Raw genomic sequence first — 21,692 nt, 5'->3', positions numbered from 1 at the left:
AAAAGACACTAGTTGCACACAGATCTGTGTCTGCACCACTGGAGACATTTTCAGAGCACAGCTGTAAATTTTCTGAAAGCTAAGAGGATGAAAAATTAATTACAATTCAAGAGATTTCACTGTTAAAGTAAAATTTAGCGAGATAAAATGAATTTTACTACTTTAGCCCTGTCTGCACTGTAAAAAAAATACCAGAAAAAGTCATAAAATGTTGGAATGACATGTAAATTATTACTTTTTCTGCTACTTTACTCGATATTTGTACCAAATGGAATATTTTAAGAACACCATCAAAAAATAATTGCAATGTGGAATAACAGTATTTTTGGCAAATTTTCAGTAAAGTATAAAATGAAAAAAAAATAATTGTAGATTTTTTGATGCCATTAGTTACAGTTTAGGCCTGTTTTTATGCTTAACATGGAAATTCATGTTATTATGTATAATATTTTAAATTACTCAGTGTGTAGTTCAAGAAAACCAGGAAAATCTATATCGTAACAGTAAATGATCCAAAACATTTGTCAAAACCATCACAAAGGAGAAAAAAAAAGTATTGCTTCATTGTCCAGATCTGTTAAAGTGTTAAAAACTCTGCATTCAACAAGTCAAACGTGAGGATTATGCTCTGACAAATTAATCACGTGCTCATGTCCCGTTTTACACCTGGATTTATTGATACACATACTATAAAACAGTAGTAAAGGAGCTGGATAACAACAGTATTTTCATTGCTATAAGTCCAACAGTACAATATAAATACAAAAACACGCACAGAATGTCTGTTGACAAGCTACAGTTCAAATAGAAAACAAAGAGGAGATACAGTAAAAACCGAGGAAATTAAATCAGTGATGTCGCTCTGCAAAAATAATCTGCTTTTTTGACAAACTCGAGAGCCAAAGGTTACATGTAATCACACAACAGAACATTCAACTAGTGCAAAAAAGCCTCTAACGTAATATTCTTAAACTACACGTTATCTAATATATATAATATATATTCATTTATTTATATATACCTTCATATAAATAACCCCTTAATTTGGCATTTTATCATTCATAAAATAATTTAAACGTCCTAACAGACACTGAGTGGCACATTTGAAAGCGATGGAATAAAATTTAAAAGCACTTTTTACTCGTTTATCTCTGCACTAGATATGTGGTGAGAGCTTTATAGTGTGTTGTGTGGTGCAGTTAAGGGCAGACTGGAAAACAGAAGAAATGAACAAAACCCAGTGGGTGATAAATGTGTTTTTTTTTCTCCCCCAAACACCCGACAGACCCCCTCTATCCCCGAGCCCTTGAATGACAGAACAAAGTAAATTAAACTACATACATTCCAGTATATACAAGAACATCCCGTCTACCCTTTACATGTATTACAGCAGAATAAAACAGAAAATAAATCTTTAAAAAGGCCAGAATACCTACAGGTGCTTTTATCTCCGTGTTTTTCAGTTTTTCTGTCGTTATGACATTTTTTGCCAATTGTCGTTGGTCGTTATCGATCGGATTTGTCGCTCTGCAGTGACATTAAGAGCTGCTTTCTTAGAGTCTCTAGTGTGTGTGTTGCAGCGAAGACTTTGTCACAAATCTGCTGTAATTATTCAGTCTGATCTCCCAAACAGGGGAAATGCTGAGGATTACTAGCTGAGGTTGCCAAGGTGCAATCAAGAACCTATTAAGGGAGCACTTGACTTCAACAATGTCTTTAATAAGAGATGAGACGCGGCGGGTTTGACTTATGTCGGCTTGAAGTTGGAGGGCCGGTTGATTAAAAGAACGAGCAAGTGTGGATTAATTCTGTTAGCAGAATAGCACAGGAGCAGATTTGGCTCAGTTTTCTAAAGAGTTTTAAGTGTGCAAATACACGGCTGTGGTCTGGTCCACATGTACACGGGTATCACTTAAAACGGAGCTTTATGTGTTTAGTTTAACCAGCTTCTACGTCTGCTGCATGTTTGCTCTTTGAGGAGACTGAAAATAGATGGATTAGTTCAGTGTCATTGTTTATATGTTCAATTTTGCAGCTTACTAGTGCTACACAGACAATCAAATACTAATCAGATGACTAAATTAACACAATTAAGTCCGATACTGACCCATCTAGATAGAATTAACTGAGCTGAAAATAAGTGATTTTGACTTTTGAACAACTTCTTCTTGGGTAAAGACGTTCAGAAACTATTTGCCGTGCTGACATGGAGAGGGACGTCTTTGACTCGTGATTATCTCATTTGTTGCAGTTACCACCAATCTCTCTAAAGCTGTAGTCCTTGAGGTTGAAATAGCGTCAGAACTCAGGCTGTGAGCCTCCAAATACAGCGATAATCACATGAGATTCTTTGCAAAGGTAGATGTGGCCACAATTGTACTTTTCACACATTTCCACATAAATGTAGAGTTATTCTTCCACTACATTGAGGAACAGAGGTCTTAAAATCAGTCCAAACATCAAAATCAGTCCCTTTTTTCTCAGTGAATCATTGCTGCTAGCCTGCTGGGTTCTGATTGGCTGCCATGGCTTGAGGGTTATATGGACAGCACTTCAGTTGTATCTTGTGGATGGATTTATTTTTTTGACAACAAAGAAGGAAAAATGTTTTTAAAAAAATACCAGTGTACATGTAGCTTAGGCCTTAATCTTGTACTTGTAGACTTTCTTCAAACTATCATGCAGGCATTTACCAAAGGAGTAGCAATGAATGCACTGACTTTAATCAAAATTTGGATTTTGTTGCGGCAAAATTCCATATTCAGAATTGTGTATGCCTTAAACTTGGTGTCTTTTTGCATAGTTTACAAGATTTTGAGCCCCGAATTGAGAGAATGGAAAGCTTTATTAGAAGATACTAAAAAGAAACAAACAATAAATGTCTAGTATGTAATTTTCAAGTGCGAACAAAGCACCATGTCTTGGGTATTTGCTAGTAATTTTAGCAAAGTCTGACTGCCAATCAAAGTGAACATTTATTCCTCATGATCCCTTTATAGCGTTCTGACTCAACAAGATAATCTTTGTTAAAAGTTGTTTAACAACAGAAAAAGTCAATAATGTGAAGTCAAACGGGTTTGGTGACATGGGAGCTTCTTCATACAGTGATTTCATTTTATTTTTTTAAATACATTCTCACTGAGAAACAGAAAACCTACAGTAGTGCACCGCTACATTTTCCACTTTTTTCATTTATTTTTTCGACGGCCTATCACGTACAAAGTGCTCAGGACAGGACTGGTGTGTAGCGTACAGTGTATTTCACAAAGTTTATTCATTTTTGTGCTGAAATGACATTAAATCTTATACATAGTCTTCTCCCCTCTTACGGCTGTTTCTGGAGCGGGTAGTTGATTTAAAAAAACAGAACAGAAAGAACTCAAAAATCGAACAGATATCTGCTTTATCTGAACCGTGACGTTTGTGTTTCTGTGTGTGTGTTTTTTGTATCCACCAATAGCTGCAGCTTTTGTTGCCCGTTTCGATGCGGAGAACATTGGAGGTGACAGACGGTTTGGATCTACATACAGCGGCGGAGGGGATGACTCTGCGTCGCTTCGTCTCCGAGGTAACATCTCCCTTCTGGATAAGTGGTTCAGCCCCCCATCAGACAGCGATAAGCACCGACGGCTCAGTGGGACAGAGTTAGTGGGTGGGACAGAGGAAGCGGTGGGCGACTGTGAGCGAACGTAAAGCGAACGTTAGACGGTGACGTAGGCGGGGTTTTCGTCTCAGGGCGGTGGAGGGCTCTCGGTGGTGGAGTGTTTTTGCACCTGTGTGTGTTTTTATGTGAGTATATGTTAGTGCGGTCGTGTTTTCCTTCTCAGTCGCTCACACCACCGTGGCAGGTCTGCGGTCCATCTCCTCCTCCAGCTTCACCATCTGCTGCATGTCCTTGGCCTTGGAAGGGATAGAAGACCGTCAAACACACGTACATGTAGCGTGAGCTTTAGTTTGTGTTTTAGAGGAAGATTTCACAGAGGATCTGCTCGACTAGTGCTGCACAATTAATCAAATAATAATCACCATTTTGGCTTTGCGTAATTAAATGAACATGACAACTGTATTATTAATATCTAACCCTCTTAATCCCAAGCAGTTTGAGTGATTTTTTTTTTTTAGTTTCTCCTCACTGTGGGCTCAATTTTACTGCAATATAAAGTCCTGAACCTCTAATAGAAACAGCACAAACATGATTAGAAGTAGAGAGAACCTAAAAAAGTCTTCTGTGCAGTATGACGCAGCTATAATGCCATAAATCATAAAAGTCTTCAATTCCTGATGTTACCAATACTGGAACAATACGTTGGCTCCACATACTAAATGAGGGGTATTTAACTATTTACACTTTTTTACCACCTCTACAAAGCAGGCATTGTTTTACTCTGCTCATCAGCTCTAGAAGATGTTTCCCCATGCTGAATGTATCGTCCAACAACGTGCTCCTCTGTACTCTGTATTTGAGCTATGCTGCACTCCTTTCCTTTGCTCACGGACTCTTATTTTCCTCTCAGTCTTTCTAATTTGTTTATGGACTTGTGTCCTACCAGCTGTGTGTAAACACAGCCTACAGTTCAGCTGAATAGACTCAATTTTTGTCGTATGATTGTTAGTTGCAGCTGAGTAACTCATGACTAAACATTTGAGCAGAGGAGCATAGAATTTTTTAAATTTTTTTTCTATTTTACAAAATTTGGTGCATTTGGTTTATTTTAATGATGTTGAACAAAGTGATTTGGAAGTGCAGGAGGACTATTAGAGAGGTGTAAATCGATGTTTTTTTGTGTTATTCCAGTTTCTGGCTGTGATTAATTGAATCATTTTTAATAGATAACAACTGCAGGTTTTAGACGTAAAAAAAAAAAAAATCTGCTCTGCCCCCAGAGATAAAATACCCGTTTGTATGACGCTGAGATGACTTATTTCACCTGTTTCAAACAGAACACCTATCTGCGTTGTGACACTGCAGTAACTGTGGAGAATAGTGGCTGAGCTAGCGGTTGTTGTAGTCTGAAAATGGACCAGTTAGGAAATATCTGTAATTGTAGTGACTATCAATGATTAATGCTTCAGTTACAATCATTTATATTTTACCTCCAGGAGATCCACTGAGCTCAGGAAACAAATATTTTAATTTTTGTTTTGGTGCAGGACTGTAATTTAAAATGAAAGTGACAGCAGTGCTCTGTTTATTTAGATGAGAAAGTGTGAAAAACTAAAACAAAAATTTCTCCCTAAAAATCGATGAGTGATTGTAATAAATAATGTGATTATCATTTTGGTCTTAATTGTGCAGATCGAGTCCTAATAGTTCTCTTGCTCATTAGTTCAGAAAAAGGCAGAAACAAGCGTGTATCTGTCTCTGTAGGAACTCTGTTGGCCGTCTGTTACTGAATACTCTGGCAGGTAATATAAACCACCTGCTTAGTTGGAGTGATGTTTGCCACAAAATCTAAACAGCAGGACTCTGTCACACGCTATGAAAGCAAATGATTATTAGCTGGAGTGAAAGCACGGTGGGGCAGATTAGGAGCTGGCTGTTTCTGCTTAGTAATAGCTGGTGACTCATGGTGATGAATGACTCAAGCTGGGAGTCGACTCTCCTGACACCCCGAGAGCTGCACACTGGAAATGTGGGAGTGGGATTTCACTATACAGAGGGACAAAGGAATCGGCTTTCTTTTTTTAAACGGTGCAAACTCTTCAAAGCTGGGCTCGTCAGGTACTGTTTCCCTGCTTCACTCAGCGCTGAGTCACTTTGAGTGCCATCATTTAAATACATCCAGAATTCAACAGGATCAGCAGAAAAACTGAAGTGATGGAGAACTGAGAGGTAGAAGGGATGAAAGGAAACAGGATCACAGAGATGCACTGACAGAAAAGGAGGTATCAGAGGTAGAGTCGAGCGAGATGGAGATGCCTACCTTGAACCTGTTTGTTTGCATGGTGTGATTTCAAAAGCTGTGTTGGAAGAAGCAAATCATATTACAAACCAAAGAAAATGTGCATACATGTAAGACATGTACAGGTACTGTGACAGATGAAAAATAAAATGCAAAAATGAGGACATGTGAGCCTTTTTAGATTGTTTAAAATTCAATATCATCGCTGCTGTTTGTCTTTAGAGACTCTTAGGGCGATTCTGACTCCAGCTTTGTGGAACATTTCCTGCAAAACTAATTACAGTTTACATCAGCAGCGATACAAACTGCAGTCATTATCTAGGGAAGGAATCAGCCAGAGAACTGCAGTGTTCCCCAGCCTCAGTTTCATTTACACTTAAAAAGCCAATAGAGCACGAAGCTCCATAAAGTTAGAGATGCTCTGGTTTGTGCAGGAAGTGGATCTAATGAATGTTAGCAGCTACGATGAGGAACAGCAGTCCTAGTTGATAAATCTACAGTATGCAGGCAGTGACGTTTATAGTGGAACCGACCTGCTCATTGAACTTCTCCAGTTTCTCCAACTGTTCTCTCTGGTTTTTCTCGAGCTGCTCCATCTCTTTCTGGTGCTTCATGGCGAGCTGCAGACAGAAAAATACACCAGACTGTGACCATTCAGCGGCTGTAACGGGCAGCAACAGAGTTCCAAACCCGATAACATCAGTGTTTCATGGCTGACCTAGTGTGACCTCTACCTTTTATTTATTATTCTTTTTGTTTTTTCTTTTACTTTGGGGAGAATGTAATTACAAAAACCAAACACAAAACCTCAATTTCGAGCAAATGTTTTGTTTGAATCAAAAGATCTGTAGCGTCCAGCTTTTTAACTTGTCTGTGTTACATTCCTCAATTGTGCTTCTGCTGAAGTCACCAGCTGATATAGTTCTGTTTTCAGAAATCATATCAATTTGGACAGGTGCTGTAACAGTTTAATATGCTCTGAATACTAGAATTTTACCATAATTCATTCAGGCTGATAAATCTAGAAGGTAGAGTGACCTCACAGAGATTGGAATGCTTATCAGACAGAGTATTTTTTACTGCAAATCCATGTCCTAATGTGGGCAGGACAGGTCCACTATCTATACAAGATAATTATTTATCATTGAAATGTAAACTTTTACTTTGATAATTCATGCTTAGATTCTTCTCTAGAGCACTGTTATGGAGAAAGCAAAAAAATCTATACAACAAGAAAGATTATATGATGTAGAGATGCTCTTTTTTTATTAGAATGACTGTGTTATAGTAGACCAGGGATTTTTCTTAGAAAGTACCAATGCTTAAATTTACAATAAACTACTGGAGTAGCAACAGCAATTCAACCATTCACATGCCAATACTGCATTTTTGCAAGTGATTATTTCAGCTGAATAGTAGAAATAAATAGTAAATAACCGACCCTCTTCCTCTCGTCCAGGAACTTCTTGGTGTTGCTGCTGTTTAGCTCTCGCACTCTCCTGAAAAGCAGCACAAAACAATCACAACGTTCAGGAACAATTCAACATTTGTCAGTTAAGTCAGCTGCTGAGTAATTCTAATCGTGACTCACCTCTCCCTCTCTGCCTTGTTCTTGATGGTCTTGTCCTGGCTGATGGCTTTGCTGTTTTCCATCGACATCTTGGCCTGGTTGGCTCGCATCTCTTTGCTCTGTCTGAATTCAGAAACATGCAGTGATGAGAAGCTTTTCTGCATCTTCAAGCAGAAGTTCTGGTCGTCTCCAGTAATTTGTGTAAACCCCTGCGTGTGTGTGTGTTTGTGAATCACTGACCGTTCGTGGATGAGTTTGAGCTGCATGGTCTGCTGCTCCTGGACGGTGGCCAGGAGCTTCTTGAGGTGTTCACACTGCTGGGTGACATGACTGTCCTTCATCTCCTGCTCCTCGCTGCTGTGACTACTGATCAGCTCCGACCACTCTTTAGTGTGCTGCGCTGTGATGTCCTTTACCTGCACACACACACACACACACACCACAAGTACACAACTTTGTCAGTCATTCACAGCTAAGACACAAGTCATCTTAGTGGAGAAGACGTTTGCATTGTGGTACCTTGGCTTTATGATCGGCGACTAGCGTTTGGATCTTGTCTTCTGTCTCCTTCTTCAGCTCCTGGCAGTTGTTTTCTCTGTAAGGAAACCACATGTATGTAAGGGACATGGGTGGAGTAAAGATTTTAAAAGGTCTGTTAGGGTTGTGGTTTGGTTGTCATGGCTCCAGAGTGCAGACATGAATCTGTCAAGAGCAACTAAACATGTCCACTCTGGTTCTCCTGACATTTAGCAGGTCTTTCTGTCTGTAATGTTTTTTGTTTTGCCATTGCAGATTGATGATCATCTGCTCTTTGAAGCAGATTCCCTGTTCCTCTTAGCTGTGCGTTCTCATTGGCTGCTCTGCTTTGCACTTGTAAATTGAGCCACTGCTGTTTGGGTCTTGTTTTCTAGCTTCTGATCCTTCCTTCAAAGCTGCATCTATTTGTGACATTTGTTTGTGCTGGGTTTACCAAGTTGTTTTTGCTTCATCGAAAACAAATACGTCAGTTACACAGTGTGTCTTTTTTTAAAGGAACAATAGACCACAAAAGTCACAGTTTGGATCGTATAACGTCTTTTAAATCCCAGATTAGATTGTTTTTCAGCGCACACAGATACTTCAGTGATTGTCATTGTCCACATCTGTCGACATTCTTCCCTCATGAAGACACAACTGAGACAAAGAATTGTTCCCTCAATGATTGTGTTTGTCTGTAAGCAGGACTTTGCGTTCTTCATGTTCTTTAAACTTGTGAGTTAGTTTATTGACATTGGCAGAGGACATGGCTCTCTGAGTGTCCTTCAAGTTGCTCTCAAAGTAACAGTGGCAGTAAAAATGTTTACACTGTGTTGATTAAACTTTGTAATTAACCCGCAGGTCACATTGGTGCTGAACTACCGGTGCTGATATGTATCAGTTAACTACAGTCAGTTACAGCACCAGACTTTAAAGATGTTTTATTCTCCTTAATGCAGGTTATTAGTGTTAGTACATTCTGTTGGTGTTCATTTTTATTTGCCAACTTCAGTGCTGTGAGTGTTTCCTCTTGTTGGGCACTAGTCCCTGCTCTCTGCTTATTCGTTGTTCCTAGAATTTCTAAAAGTAGAATGTTAGGCAGAGCCTTCAGTTATGAGCTCCCAGTTTGGGTTCGGGAGGCGGACACCCTCTATTTTTAAGACCAGGCTTAAAACCTTCCTTTTTGACAAATCTTATAGTTAGGGCGACCATAAAAGGGTCAGTTGGAGTCTTCATTTGCACAACTGACTTCCTCTTGGACGTCCCTTAGTTCTGCCCCTAGTTCTGCTGCTACAGGCCTAGGCTGCTGGGGGACCTCTCTTGATGCACTGAGCCCTTCTCTATCTACGATTATATTTAATATATATACCGTTATTGCATTACACTCACTCTGTTTCTCCCTGTGTCCTTTCTCAGAGTGTCCTTGGTCCCTGAGCTGGATGCTTCAGATCTGTGCTTGCTGTCCCACCAACTGGCCAAGTTTCCATCATGTCCACTGTGGGATGCTGCTACTGACCTCCCTCCAGCCCACTGCTTCCAGCTGCCCAGTTCAATGTTAGCTTATACTTTGCACATATCTGTCTTATTATATATGTATCCAATTGTGTGTTATGTTCCTTGTTCCCCACACCCCTCTTCTGACTAAACTAGGACGTTTTAGTGACATTTTGGAAGTTTTATAATGATTTTACCCCATTTTGGACCACAGGCTAAACTAAGATGTTTTTGTGCCATTTTGGACGACATACAAAACTACGACAACATACTAAACCATGACATTTTTTGTCCAAAAATGGACAAAAAATGACATTATTTCAGACGACGTACTAAATTATAACTTTTTTTTGTCCTTTTTCGGACAGCGTACTAAATTATGACTTTTTTGTCCATTTTGGGATGACATACCAAACTATGACATTTTTTGTCCATTTTCGGACAATGTACTAAACTATGACTTTTTTGTCCATTTTCCGATGATATCCTAATCTATAACGTTTTTTGTCCATTGTCGGACAACATACTAAACTATGACGTTTTTGTGACATTTTGGACGAAGAGCTGGGATGGGGACAAGGTCTTATGGTGAATAAATGAGTTAAAGACAGAAAGGTGAATTTGTGTTCAAAATAAGCGTGATGGCTGAACGTAAATAAAGGCTTTGTGAAACATCAGGAGCGTCGTCATTGTGTGGCTGGGGTTGGCTTCAATGAGTGACCTAAATTTGTAGCATACTAAACTATAATGTTTTTTGTCCATTTTCGGACGTCATACTAAATATTTTTTTATATCCCTTATTAATCTCATCAGGAGCAATTAGGGGTTAGGTGTCTTACTCAGGGACACCTGGACATGAGCACGACGGGCCGGGGATCGAACCGCAACCCTCCAGTTGCAAGACGGCCACTCTAACCACTGAGCTATGCTGCCCCCATGACATTTTTTGTCCATTTTCAGACAACATACTAAAATATGACGTTTCTTGTCCATTTTCGGACGACATACCAAACTATGACATTTTTTGTCCATTTTGGACGATGTACTAAACTATGAAATTTTTTGTCCATTTTCAGACAACATACTAAACTATGACATTTTGGGATGGGGGACAAGGTCTTATGGTGAATAAATGAGTTAAAGACGGAAAGGTGAATTTGTGTTCAAAATAAGTGTGATGACTGAACGTAAATAAAGGCTTTGTGAAACATCAGGAGCGTCATCATTGTGTGGCTGGGGTTGGCTTCATTGCGTGACCTAAATTTGTAGCATACTAAACTATAATGTTTTATGTCCGTTTTCAGACGACTTACTAAACTGATGTTTTGTCCATTTTCGGACGACGTACTGAACTATGACGTTTTTGTCCATTTTCAGACACAAACTGACGTTTTTGTCCATTTTCGGGCGACATACCAAACTATGACAGTTCTTGTCCATTTTCAGACAACATACTAAACTGACGTTTTTTGCCCATTTTCGGACGACATACCAAACTATGATGTTTTTTGTCCATTTTCAGATGACTTCCTAAACTATGACGTTTTTGTCCATTTTCAGACGACATACTAAATATTTTTTTATATCACCTTTTAATCCCATCAGGAGCAATTAGGAGTTAGGTCTCTTGCTCAGGGACACCTTGACAGGAGTATGACGGGCTGGGGATCGAACCACAACCCTCCAGTTGCGAGAAGGCAACTCTCCCCACTGAGCTATGTCACCCCCATGATGTTTTTTTTGTCCATTTTCAGACAACATACTAAACTATGACGTTTTTTTGTCCATTTTCGGACAACGTACTAAACTATGACTTTTTGTCCATTTTCAGACAACATACTAAACTATGACATTTTGGGATGGGGGACAAGGTCTTATGGTGAATAAATGAGTTAAAGACGGAAAGGTGAATTTGTGTTCAAAATAAGTGTGATGGCTGAACGTAAATAAAGGCTTTGTGAAACATCAGGAGCGTCATCATTGCGTGACCTAAATTTGTAGCATACTAAACTATAATGTTTTTTGTCCGTTTTCAGACGACTTAGTAAACTGATGTTTTTGTACATTTTCGGACGACGTACTGAACTATGACGTTTTTGTCCATTTTCAGACACAAACTGACGTTTTTTTGTCCATTTTCGGGCGACATACCAAACTATGACAGTTCTTGTCCATTTTCAGACAACATACTAAACTGACGTTATTTGCCCATTTTCGGACGACATACCAAACTATGATGTTTTTTGTCCATTTTCAGATGACTTCCTAAACTATGACGTTTTTGTCCATTTTCAGACAAAAACTGACATTTTTTGTCCATTTTCGGACGACATACTAAATATTTTTTATATCACCTTTTAATCCCATCAGGAGCAATTAGGGGTTAGGTCTCTTGCTCAGGGACACCTTGACAGGAGTATGACGGGCTGGGGATCGAACCACAACCCTCCAGTTGCAAGAAGGCAACTCTACCCACTGAGCTATGTCACCCCCATGATGTTTTTTTGTCCATTTTCAGACAACATACTAAACTATGACATTTTGGGATGGGGGACAAGGTCTTATGGTGAATAAATGAGTTAAAGACGGAAAGGTGAATTTGTGTTCAAAATAAGTGTGATGGCTGAACGTAAATAAAGGCTTTGTGAAACATCAGGAGCGTCATCATTGTGTGGCTGGGGTTGGTTTCATTGCGTGACCTAAATTTGTAGCATACTAAATTATAATGTTTTTTGTCCGTTTTCAGACGACTTACTAAACTGATGTTTTTGTCCATTTTCGGACGACGTACTGAACTATGACGTTTTTGTCCATTTTCAGACACAAACTGACGTTTTTTGCCCATTTTCGGACGACACACTGAACGATAATGTTTTTTGTTCATTTTCGGACGACATACCAAACTATGATGTTTTTTGTCCATTTTCAGACAAAAACTGACATTTTTTTGTCCATTTTCGGACGACATACTAAATATTTTTTTATATCACCTTTTAATCCCATCAGGAGCAATTAGGGGTTAGGTCTCTTGCTCAGGGACACCTTGACAGGAGTATGACGGGCTGGGGATCGAACCACAACCCTCCAGTTGCGTGAAGGCAACTCTCCCCACTGAGCTATGTCACCCCCGTGATGTTTTTTTGTCCATTTTCAGACAACATACTAAACTATGACATTTTTTGTCCATTTTTGAATGACATACTAAACTTTTTTTAAAAATTTATATTCCTGATTAATCCCATCAGGAGCAATTAGGGGTTAGGTGTCTTGCTCAGGGACACCTTGACATGAGTACGACGGGCTGGGGATCGAACCACAACCCGCCGGTTGCGAGATGGCCACTCTACCCACTAAGCTATGCCACCCCATGACGTTTCTTGTCAATTTTCGGATGACATACTAAACCATAAGTTTTTTTGTCCATTTTCGGACGACATACTAAACTATGACATTTTTTGTCGAGTTTCGGATGACATACTAAACTATGACGTTTTTGTCCAATTTTGGGACGACATACTAAATTATGACATTTTGTTGAATTATGGACAACTATGACATTTTTTTCAAATTTTGGACGACATATGACGTTTTCGTCCATTTTCGGACGACGTACTAAACTATGATGTTTTTTGTCCATTTTTGGGACGACATACCAAACTATGACGTTTTTGTCCATTTTTGGACAAAAAATTATGTTTTTTGTCAATTTTCAGACAACGTACTAAACTATGATGTTTTTTTGTCCATTTTCAGACAACATACTAAACTATGACTTTTTTTGTCAATTTTTGGATGACGTACTAAACTATGACATTTTTTGTCCATTTTCAGACAACATACTAAACTATGACGTTTCTTGTCCATTTTGGGACGACATACTAAACTATGACATTTTTGTCCAATTTTGAAACGACATACTAAATTATGAAATTTTTGTCGAATTTCGGACAACATACCAAACTATGACGCCTTTTGTCCATTTTCGGACGACATACTAAACTATGACGTTTTTGTCCAATTTTGGGACTACATACTAAACTGTTTTTTTTTTTAAATTTTATATCACCTTTTAATCCCATCAGGAGCAATTAGGGGTTAGGTGTCTTACTCAGGGACACCTCAACATGAGCACAACGGGCCGGGGATCGAACCGCAACCCTCCAGTTGCAAGACGGCCACTCTAACCACTGAGCTATGCTGCCCCCATGACATTTGTTGTCCATTTTCAGATAACATACTAAACTATGACGTTTCTTGTCCATTTTGGGATGACATACCAAACTATGACATTTTTTATCCATTTTCGGACGACATACTAAACTATGACGTTTTTGTCGAGTTTCGGATGACATACTAAACTATGACATTTTTGTCCAATTTTGAAACTACATACTAAATTATGACATTTTTGTCGAATTTCGGACAACATACCAAACTATGACGTTTTTTTCAAATTTTGGGACGACATACCAAACTATGACATTTTTTATCCATTTTCGGACGACATACTAAACTATGACGTTTTTGTCCAATTTTGGGACGACATACCAACTATGATTTTTTGGACAAAAAAATTATGTTTTTTGGTCAATTTTCAGACAACGTACTAAACTATGATGTTTTTTTGTCAATTTTCAGACAACATACTAAACTATGACTTTTTTTGTCAATTTTTGGACGACGTACTAAACTATGACATTTTTTGTCCATTTTCAGACAACATACTAAACTATGACGTTTCTTGTCCATTTTGGGACGACATACCACACTATGACATTTTTTATCCATTTTCGGACGACATACTAAACTATGACATTTTTTGTCGAGTTTCGGACGACATACTAAACTATGACATTTTTGTCGAGTTTCGGACGACATACTAAACTAATGACATTTTTTGTCGAGTTTCGGACGACATACTAAACTCTGACATTTTTGTCCAATTTTGAAACGACATACTAAATTATGACATTTATGTCCAATTTCGGACAACATACCAAACTATGACGCTTTTTGTCCATTTTTGGACGACATACTAAACTATGACATTTTTTGTCCATTTTCGGATGACATATAAAGCTATGAAGTTTTTTTTGTCAATTTTGTGATGACATACTAAACTATGACGTTTTTGTCCAATTTTGGATGACATACTAAACTATGACGTTTTTGTCCAATTTTGGGACGACATACCAAACTATGACATTTTTTGTCCATTTTCGGATGACGTACTTAACTATGACGTTTTTTTGTCTGTTTTCGGAGGACATATCAAGCTATGAAGTTTTTTGTCCATTTTGTGACGATATACTAAACTATGACGTTTCTTGTCCATTTTGGGACGACATACCAAACTATGACATTTTTTATCCATTTTCGGACGACATACTAAACTATGACATTTTTGTCCAATTTTGAAACGACATACTAAATTATGACATTTATGTCCAATTTCGGACAACATACTAAACTATGACGTTTTTGTCCAATTTTGGGACGACATACCAAACTATGACATTTTTTGTCCATTTTCAGATGACGTACTAAACTATGACGTTTTTTGTCCATTTTCGGATGACATATCAAGCTATGAAGTTTTTTTGTCAATTTTGTGACGATATACTAAACTATGACGTTTTTGTGACATTTTTGACCTACAGCTGGGATGGGGACAAGCTCTTATGATAAAGAAATGAGTTAAAGACAGAAAGGTGAATTTGTGTTCAAAATAAGTGTGATGGCTGAACGGCTTTGTGAAACATCAGGAGCGTCATCATTGTCCGGCTGATGTCTTCATTGCGTGACCTAAATGTGTAGCATACTAAACTATGACGTTTTTTTTGTCCATTTTCGGACAACGTACTGAACTATGACGTTTTTTTTGTCCATTTTTGGACGACATACGAAACTATGACGTTTTGGTGACATTTCCGACAACATACTAAACTGTGATGTTTTGTGACATTTTGGACGACATACTAAACTGTGACGTTTTACTCTTCCGTCCCTTGGCAGAGTATTTATCAAGATTAACCTGACTAATGTGGTCATAAATCAAGTATTTATATATTTTAGCTCCAACAGCAAGGCTCTGTCACTGAGATCAGAAACAGAATTTTGTAGTTTTAACAATCCTGGCCAGTGGTGTGCTACTTTGTCATGTCATTGTTCTCTTGTATTTTTTCCCCCTTCTAATTTCTTTCACATAATGTTGAAGATGTTTCTTTTTCTTTTTGATCTCCCCTCACCCTCGTTTCTTTATTGCTTTCTCTAGTAGTTTCTCCAGAGTCGTCTTCTCCTTGTCATGCAGAGCCACCATCTTGTCCACTTGGGTGCAGTGGGCTTTCTGCATTGTATTTTGATCCTGTTGGGGAAATAAACAAAACACTCAAGTGTTTATTGATGGAGTTGAAGTGCAGTTTTAACCCATATTAAGACTATATAAAGCCTAAAACTTATGATATAATCAGCAGAACAGGCAGCAGCAGCAGCAACACGCTACTGTTATTATGAATTAAATACATTCATGTGTTTTTGTTATCCATGCAGAGTAATGAGTCAGCTGCTGTCTTTATTCAGTCAACAGATGGATCCGTATGCTACTAATATACATATATTACACAACAGAACATAACACTGATAATTAATCAACCACTATGAATGAGCCACCAGAGTCTCTATGGTGAGCTCTGGTCAAAGGAACTTTTGCAAGTCTAATTTCTTACAACACGTTCATTATGTGGTTGCATCTGTGAGTGTGTTTGTGATGAAAGATGTGTTTACGTGTGGACTGTGGTGGTCAGTAGAAGATGAAAGGCAGAACCCTCCTCATCCTCTTTCTGTCTTTTTCTTTTTTGAGCTTCAATGACTGTCCAGAATAAGCAGCTGCCTCTTTGCATCACCGACAGACATATATGCCATAAACCAACCACCCACCTTTGAGTGTTTCTTCTTTAAAGTGTTGAGCTCCTTCTGTTGCTTTTTTATCAGTTTAAGGTAGGTCTGCAGAGAGAGAGAGATGCTTGAGTTATTTTTGACAGGACATGTTGAGAAAAAGGTTGTACTGTAGTTACCTGGGCTGTAGTGGTCATTTTGACTGGTTAATATGCTCTAATCCAACCACCTTCTCTTTGGCATGAGAAAAGCACTATAGAAGCAACTTCCCTGGATTAATCCATCATTTTTGGCAGCATGTTTTCATAATTTTGCTGGATACTGCTGGGTTTAACTTGTTAAACGTGCACTGCACAGTTACTTCAAACTATTTAATACTGTGTTAAAGAAGCTGCCTGGCTGCATTTTGTTCAAACCGATGAACAAAAAGTTGTGTAAATATCACAGCACTAACAACCAACATCACAGATCACCTACAAACAGCAGCTAACTCGGTATTTTACTCCTCAATAGTTCATGTACTGGGATCACCAGATTATTTTGTTTTTGGAAGTCATAAATATGAGCATCTGATCTGCTCCCAGTCTGTTAGAATTTCAGTATAAAACAACAAGAATCAAATGATTTAATATGCTGAAAACACTATCTTTTATGGTTATTTAAGAATAAATATTCTATATTATACAATATATTTTATTATATATGATATTAATTATATATTATTATTAAGGCTGTTGGGGCTAGCAGGTAGGGTGCACTCAAAGGCCAATTTAATTTACAGATAACGAACAGATTTTGTCTTTTCATTGCCAACAGATGATTTTGTTGAGGAGTTGCTACGATTTCAGTCCACCAATTTTTGGCAATTTTTTTTTAGCAGTCTTGGGTTGACTGCAGCTCAAGCACTTAGTTCTATGATGTATTTTAATTATGAGGTAAATATTAACACAGAGCCATAATTATAACAGTTTTACGATGAGATAACACAGATGATGTCATTTTATTTAAATTTGTATTCATTATATATTTTTATATTAAGCATTTGACACTTCATGGTGCACTTTTCACTTTTTAAATCATAGTAAATGTTACACTTTGTTGTGTATCTTTTATTCCAGAGGATTTTTTCATGTCTTATTTATTTGTACTGGCGTGGTGGTCACTTTGGGGATCATTAAAGCATTTCTACTCTGCTCTATTGTACTCTAAGTAGGAATAAATTCTGATACTTATACATAGAATATTAGCTAATCCTTTCACAAACAACTTTAGAGGCTGAACTGAAGAGTCAGGAGAGAGAATACCAACCTTCATTTGTTTTAAGTCATCAATGCTGACGTTAGGCACAAGTGCATTATCTAAAACGACAGCAGGAGGACAAAAATGAGATTTAATTTGTGCTCATACAGCTTGAATATGTTCAGTATGTGTGTTTTAAAGTGAGTACGTACCCTTCTTGGTTTCGGTTGTGTTATTTTGGGCAGCGTTGGAGGTCTGGGCCATGTCTGAGCTGGCTTGTGGCGTCACACTGGCTTTCACTGTTTCTCCTTTACCCTTTCCCTTCTTGTCGTTCTTTGAGCTTCCACTGGGGACGTCTGCTATGTCGTTCTGCAGCAGATAGAGGATGGATTTAACTTGAGGGAGTTGTTTGGATTGAACAAAGACCGTTGTATCTCAGTGTATTTATGAGGGCTGCTTCCTAAAGGATGGTGCGACGAAACATAAATAAAAAATCCCTGATTCGACTAATTCTTCAAGTTGAGAGAAGCTGAAACCTGAAGTGAAGGTGTGCTTATTTTACTGGCCAAGCCTTTACCTTTAAGGGATGTCTCGGTGGGTAAACTGTATACAATATAAGTTCACTACTGTTCTGGAAAGTGTGCAGAAGAAGTAAAAATACAGAACATAGAAGTGCATACTGACAAGGATGATTAATAATCAGATATAAAGTGTCTTGATAGGCCTAAATCAGGCCTGGTTCATGCAGCGTTAGAACATTTTATCACTCTAACCCTTCCTAGTCACTGCAGAGTTGATCCGAACAGTAAAAGCTGTCATCAAACTAGACAGGAAAGACTAAATTCTAAAAAAAAATGTTGTGACCAGTCAAACCCAATTTGACTGGCAAAACTCTGCTTTAGGGGTAGCCTTAGTTTCTATTATCTCAGACTGAGGCTTGAGGTGTGTGTGTGTGTATGAATTTGCTGTTTACCGTGTCGATGCCCAGCGCCTTCATCTGGTCAGCTCTCTTCTCTGCTATGGTCAAAAACTTCTTTGGGTCTGATAGAGCGTCAACAATAGCTGAAACACAACGAGATGCAGTCGTAAAGTAGACGACAACAGGAACAGAAGATTTACTGAGCCTGGTGGGTTGAACATGTCATCACAGATTCTTTATTTTCAGAAAGTATATTAGGTAAGGCAGTAAAAGAAATTCAGTTCTTGTTTAAACAGAGAACAGATTTTATTTTGAGCTCCGTGTCTCTGCGGGAAGTGAATCCGGCAGCAGATCTTAAAGAAGGCGGCTAATGGTTACAGTAATGGCTCCTCAGCCAGAGCCCCTTGGCTTTATTTAATGGCAGCTCCGGTTGTCCTGCTCATTTGTATGCTTGTGCCCGTTTTAACTGTCTATTACTGCAGATTCACTCTCATCATCATTTGGCCGTGCCATTACTGCGAATGTTAAAACCAACCCACCCCAGGCAGAGAATGGGTGAGCGGGACAGCAGTGACTTTATTATCAGCCGTGAATAATCTATCGGTGTGAAGCAAACCTGTAATCTTTTATTTACACATTTAAAGAACACGCTGCACGTAAAGCTTTGTGATTCGAGTGTGTGTTGTAGTTTTCTCACCTCCGAAGCCGTCGGGCACGTAGGTCTTGAGGATGATTTGGCAGAAGATGGTGGGCAACGACAGGGGCTTGTTGCCTTCGTTCCTCAGAGAGATGTGACGGTAGCCAGCCTGCAGGCCGTCCAGAGGCAGGATGCGCTGCCCAATCAGCTTGTTGTTGTCGTCGTAGACTGCGATGCGCAGTACTGCCAGATCTGGTAAGATCACCTAGAAAGGGAGGGAAGAAGGGAAAAGGTGGTTGGGAGGGAAAAGTTATGAAAAAAATATGGAGAGAGAACACTCAAACTGCTGATTCTGCTGTGAAAATGGGCGAATGAGACACTTATTTGCAAGACTATGCAGTGAAATGGCCTCTTTTCTGAAGCTAAAGCAGAAACAGCATCATTAAAGGGGAAGGTCAAGGTTGAAACTGCAGGGGACACTATCAGGGGACAGTCACTGTGTGATACAGGGAAAAGGTGTGATAGCAGAGCAGCACAGAGCATATCTCACCACTGACAAGGCCATCTCCACCACCACTACACACCCAGGGAATGGAGAATATCTGCTGTGTATTTCTATATGTATGTGTCTGTAGATGAGCTCATGTGTGCACAAGCTTTGAGAAAAAAAAATCTAAACTGGCCTTGTGTGTGGAGATAAGTGAGCAGAGAGGAGGATGATTAATACGAAGACGAAGAGGAAGGTAAGAGATAAGGCTGAAGAATACTCAGTGGAGATGAATAGGTAGAAGCGTAGCTAGTGTGTACACTATGCTGCTGTAGAGTGTGTGTGTGTGTGTGTGTGTGTGTGTGTGTGTGTGTGTGTGTTGCTGTGCATTGTCGGTTCACAGTGGTGTGTATTCACTGTACATGCCACATGGTGCACTGTGGTGGTATTTGAGGGTATTTGTGTGTAATGTGAGTGTTAGCAGCAGCTCTGCTCGTGATGCTCCTGGTTGATAGCTCAGTGTAGGTTTGTGTGTGAGCAGAGCAGCACTGCGGCAGGCTGTGATTGATGGTGTGTGTTAGGAAGCTGGAGTCACAGTCATGGCTGAGAGACTTCCTATTCTGCTGAGAGCAGCACTATTACACACTCAGTTCTCCTTTCTTTGGCACTGTATCGCTGATCTCTTTCATCCTCCCTTTATTTCTTTTCTCCACCTCCTTTCTTTTGTTTCTCTCTTCATTTGTGTAGTTTATCTTTTCTCCTTTCTTTATCTGTAAACCAACACACAGACTACTGTACATTTATTGTTTTTGTCCCACTTTCTCAAACAGTTTTTCTTTGCCTGATTATAGATTCTTTCTAGATTTGGATTTGTAATCATTTTTGTGATTCCTTCCAAATCCCACGAAAATGTTTCACTAGATGTTGAAATCTGTACTGATCATCCACAGGACATCCAACGATCATTTTAACTAAACAGCTGATGCAGAATGTTTTACACTAACTAGTTACAATAAATGCATTTCTACTTGAATGATGAATATTCAGTTTTCACAATTAAATATATTTCACAATTATATAATTATATTTCACAATTTCACAATTAAATATTTTTACTTTTTGCAAACAGACTGGGTTGTAATATATAATCTATCATACCTTGAAATAATCTCTATCATACTACATACGCATTTGTGTAAAATAAGCAATTAGGTGAAATTTAGCTCTGAGGGCCAAGTTTCCAGATTTCAAAAAGTATTTGGAATTGAGCTTTAGGTCCTAATGAATCTAATACATTAACTTTTGAAATAAAATCCCCAACATGAACTGGGGAGTTAGATACATTTCTTCCCTTAAGCAGAGAATAAGTAGCTAGTTCTATTGCCACCTGTCTTAACTCAAATGACAGCTGTTCCTTCTTCTCTAGTTCCTCAAGTCCACATATAAAAGCTTCATCACAGTGCATATAGAACATTAATACGCGTTTTATTAGAATCTGTGTTTTTCATCAACCCTGATTCCTTTTCTTTCTGGTACCTTTCTGAAAACGAAGGGCTCTTCATTGTAGGCCGGGTTCAGTCCGTTGTTCATCACCATGCGCGTACGAAACTCCTTCCTGATGGTGTCTGTCGGCAGACCGTACATGTCCACCTCAACGTAAGTACCGATTTTCTTATCGGACAGAAACTGTCCTGAAAACACCTGAAGTGAAAGCACAGAGAACATGATCAATATTTTATCCAACTGCAGACTTCATAGGAACATATCGATAAAAGCTCAATAAAGTACCATCTGCATCACTTAAGGACCCAAAACTGAAGTTAAGAACGTCAGAGATGGTACATTAATCTGTTTCAGTGTTCAGCTGCAACAATTATTCAGTTAGCTGTTAACTATTCAATTAATCTGCACCTGTTCTTATTAATTAACCAGTTTGAGTAATTTAAGAAAAAAACAAGTTCAAATTCTCTACTTCCCGCTTCCTGAATATAAATATCTTACAGTTTCTTTCCTCTTCCATATGATACATTGAA

General features: G+C 38.7%; 1 protein-coding gene across 2 annotated transcripts in view; it reads right to left on the bottom strand.

Annotated features, from left to right (window-relative positions):
* Nucleotides 1-653: 653 nt before the first annotated feature.
* LOC110951383 (1-phosphatidylinositol 4,5-bisphosphate phosphodiesterase beta-4) overlaps nt 654-21,692 on the bottom strand; it is a 98,015-nt gene continuing 76,976 nt past the window's right edge. The window contains exons 27-40 of one of the 2 annotated variants that reach the window (XM_022194410.2): nt 21,196-21,360; nt 19,233-19,437; nt 18,590-18,678; nt 17,829-17,985; nt 17,686-17,735; nt 16,420-16,485; nt 15,732-15,847; nt 7,993-8,068; nt 7,714-7,889; nt 7,495-7,596; nt 7,345-7,402; nt 6,437-6,523; nt 5,925-5,961; nt 654-3,900 (exon numbers count right to left, since the gene is read on the bottom strand). In XM_022194410.2, the coding sequence (XP_022050102.1) occupies nt 3,824-3,900; nt 5,925-5,961; nt 6,437-6,523; nt 7,345-7,402; nt 7,495-7,596; nt 7,714-7,889; nt 7,993-8,068; nt 15,732-15,847; nt 16,420-16,485; nt 17,686-17,735; nt 17,829-17,985; nt 18,590-18,678; nt 19,233-19,437; nt 21,196-21,360 (1,461 nt within the window). In that variant the 3' untranslated portion in view covers nt 654-3,823. The remainder of the gene's footprint in view (nt 3,901-5,924; nt 5,962-6,436; nt 6,524-7,344; nt 7,403-7,494; nt 7,597-7,713; nt 7,890-7,992; nt 8,069-15,731; nt 15,848-16,419; nt 16,486-17,685; nt 17,736-17,828; nt 17,986-18,589; nt 18,679-19,232; nt 19,438-21,195; nt 21,361-21,692) is intronic. The other variant, XM_022194412.2, reaches the window with a different exon arrangement.

This window comes from Acanthochromis polyacanthus, chromosome 16 (assembly GCF_021347895.1).
Source record: "Acanthochromis polyacanthus isolate Apoly-LR-REF ecotype Palm Island chromosome 16, KAUST_Apoly_ChrSc, whole genome shotgun sequence".
Taxonomy (NCBI): domain Eukaryota; kingdom Metazoa; phylum Chordata; class Actinopteri; family Pomacentridae; genus Acanthochromis; species Acanthochromis polyacanthus.
Note: the sequence above shows the minus strand (reverse complement) of the source record. Positions and strands in the feature narration are given on the sequence as shown.